We start from the raw sequence: 2,970 nt of genomic DNA, 5'->3' as shown, positions 1-2,970 counted from the left end.
TACAATAGAACTTTTGGAAGGGGAGATTTTGGAAGCGGCAGGAGTTCAGGTTTCCTCATATTTTTCCAATCTTGTTTTGATTATTTTAGTAGCCTTGCAATCATCCAATTTTTTTTTTTAGTTGTAATTGAATACTTTCATTTTCATTGGATCAATGCATTATTAGATTTGAGTTTTGGATTTTAATGTTTGTTTTCTTATGATTTGTTTTTACTCCTAAGTTTAGTCTTGTTTCATGTCTTTCAAATAGTCAAATTAATAGGTTGATCGAGGAAAGAGGCCCTAAGGAACTCGCTTTCATCTATGGAATGGTCCTTTTATTATGGGTATTTATTGATTTAATCAGTTTGCAATTTAGATTTCTTCAATTTTTACGAAATTGTCATGTCTTGATATTCGGAAATTGACGTTTAGACCCCCTTTGAAGGTATTACAAGTGCTTAGCAGGCAGAACCATTTTTTACATGAAATGATCATTATTGAGTCCTAAATACTACAATTTGACAAACAAATGTGTAGTAGGACCTTTAAGCATGTACTTTATGAGAAAATCCAATTAACAAGTTTAAGGCTTTTGGTTTAGTTCAATTGTGCTTTTATTGAAAATATTTCAACCAAGAGAACCAATAGGTATTCTTAATTGAGTTACTTTATTTGAGGATCATTTCAAGGTGAGAAGGGAACCCAAAAGACCTCCCTCTAAAAGACGAATTCTTCCTAAAAAATAAAATCATTCCTCAAAATTTTTCCATGATTATGTACAAGAAGCACCTCAAAGCACAAGAAAAAATTCAATTCCAGATGGTCACAAAGATTTGAGACTTTAAAAAAATTTGCAAAATGACCTACATGGTGTTCCTCTAAAATGAATTGGCCATAAACATGCTAAAGAACAACAATATCGGAACAATGTAATAACATTAAGTTATGGGCATTCACCCATTTGTTTTGTTCCTTGGATTTGTTTTATTCCTTAGATTTTATCAGAATAATTACTAATTAATATTCAAAACAAATCTAGGTCCATACACTAGTGGAGAGGGAAATAGAGAAAATGATATGGATAAGACATATCTTATTCAAAATATATTAGACAACATACTATGGGTAAATGTATGTGATGTTTATGTAGTGAGTATTATTTATTTATTTATTTATATATTTTAACTTCTCAAATTTCCAACTAAAAATAGAACTTTTTCAAAAATAATGAAACTATATATAAAAAAAATCAAATCCAATAAATAAAACGTCTAAACTTAAATATTTCCCAAAATTCAAAAAGTAAAAAAATATATGTATATTTATTCAGAAATCTATGAAACAACTTCTCATAGAAATAAGCATGTTTGAAGGATCATGCAATTACCTTGAAATAGTGGTAACAGTTGACCTAATAAGTTCTTGATCTAAATCAACTATTTCTGCTCCAAGCTCAAGCTTCATTTTGTCCTATTGCTTGGTGTTAGTAAGAATTAGTTCGTCCCATCTCTAATCATATTATTCCTTTACACTTCTTATCGCCTAGGTCATATTTGAACCACCATTTCTAGGGAGCAACATTCTTGCATGTCTAACAATTATTCCCCAAATATGATGCTCCTATGACTCAAACTTTGGGCCTAGCTCTATTACTACATGTTGGAACCCAAGGAATGACATGAGAAGTGGAGTTCAAAACAACACATTGAATTAAAAAAAAAAAAAAAAAAGCATGCAAAAGTGGTAGTTTTACAGCTGGCATAATGTAGGGCCACTTGCACTAATTATATTTATGTTTTATTTTATTTTTTAGAACTGGCTACAACATGTGAGCTTCAAGAGGAAAAACTACAAAAGTGCTGGTCTTGAAGGAGAACTTGATAAGAGACATTTGATAAAGTTAAGCCCCTAATTTTTTGTTTAAGTAAGGATTAATTATATTTACTGTTCTCAAACATTTGGTTACTTATGCTAATTATGCCTACTTGTATTGTCATGCAAAAATTCTCACATTCTATCGTTCAAATTGAATCTTCTCAAAATAAAAAAAAAATCAGCACAAAACTGTTGAAATCGTAAAAATACCACATGTAAAATTCCTTCGGCAAAGTTAATTTTATTCAAGTAAGTACAGTCATGTGATACCAAAAACAAAGCTAAGATCAATACATCACTTCTGCCATGTATCGATTATCTTCCAAGTAACTTTGTCATAGCTAAGATAAAACCCATCCTCTTTCACCAGGGAATAGACTATGCTATGACCTCCATCTCTCGTTGGCTCAAATACACTAACACTGGCAGATTGGCTTCCAAGGGTTGTGTAAAGGTAATATGTTGTCGGTGTGGCAACCATCAATTGGAAGCTCTCACCCACCCTGAGAGTGCGCTCATCAAGGGGTCTATGTTGTGACTTGATGCGAATGTCTAATGGCTGTGATACATACGATTCAGGTAAGCCATTCATGACTTCAAGAGTGGGTAGTGGATCATAACTCTTCCCATATGCTATCAAGCACATGAAGATGATCACTACAAGAACAAAAGAAAAGAGGCTATGATTTGCCATTCCCTAAGAGCAATATTTTGATGTGCTTCTCTTCTTAGTCTTCTTTATATAAGCAAATGTAGTAATTGAAGAAAAAAACAAATTATAATTAAGGAGAAAATCAAGCGACCATCCACATCGATTTCCAAAATATGTGAAAAGTTTCAAAAAATTATTACAAGATTTGTAGTTATCATTAAATTTGGAGAAAAACAAATTAACTAAATGTGTTCAAACGTTTTAAAATCACTACAAGAAGTTTCCTTCCCTTGTATATTAGGAGACATTTTTAGATTATTCCTAAATTGGAGAATCCTAGTTAAGATGTGGAGAACATTCATTTATAGAATATTGTGGTTCTCAAATTATGAAAATGGTAATAAGATATTAATGCTTATCTTATTATCACAATATCCTAGACTTTTTTTTTTGTCCTTTTT

At 31.3% G+C, this 2,970-nt stretch overlaps 1 protein-coding gene across 1 annotated transcript; it reads right to left on the bottom strand.

Annotated features, from left to right (window-relative positions):
• Positions 1–2,152: 2,152 nt before the first annotated feature.
• Positions 2,153–2,551, bottom strand: LOC104882729 (uncharacterized). Its single transcript, XM_010666989.1, has one exon. It carries the CDS (start codon positions 2,549–2,551, stop codon positions 2,153–2,155), a length of 399 nt encoding a protein of 132 aa, XP_010665291.1.
• Positions 2,552–2,970: the final 419 nt, after the last annotated feature.

Source organism: Vitis vinifera, chromosome 18 (genome assembly GCF_030704535.1).
Source record: "Vitis vinifera cultivar Pinot Noir 40024 chromosome 18, ASM3070453v1".
In the NCBI taxonomy this organism is placed as follows: Eukaryota; Viridiplantae; Streptophyta; class Magnoliopsida; order Vitales; family Vitaceae; genus Vitis; species Vitis vinifera.
This window is presented reverse-complemented; position numbering and strand designations above follow the sequence as displayed.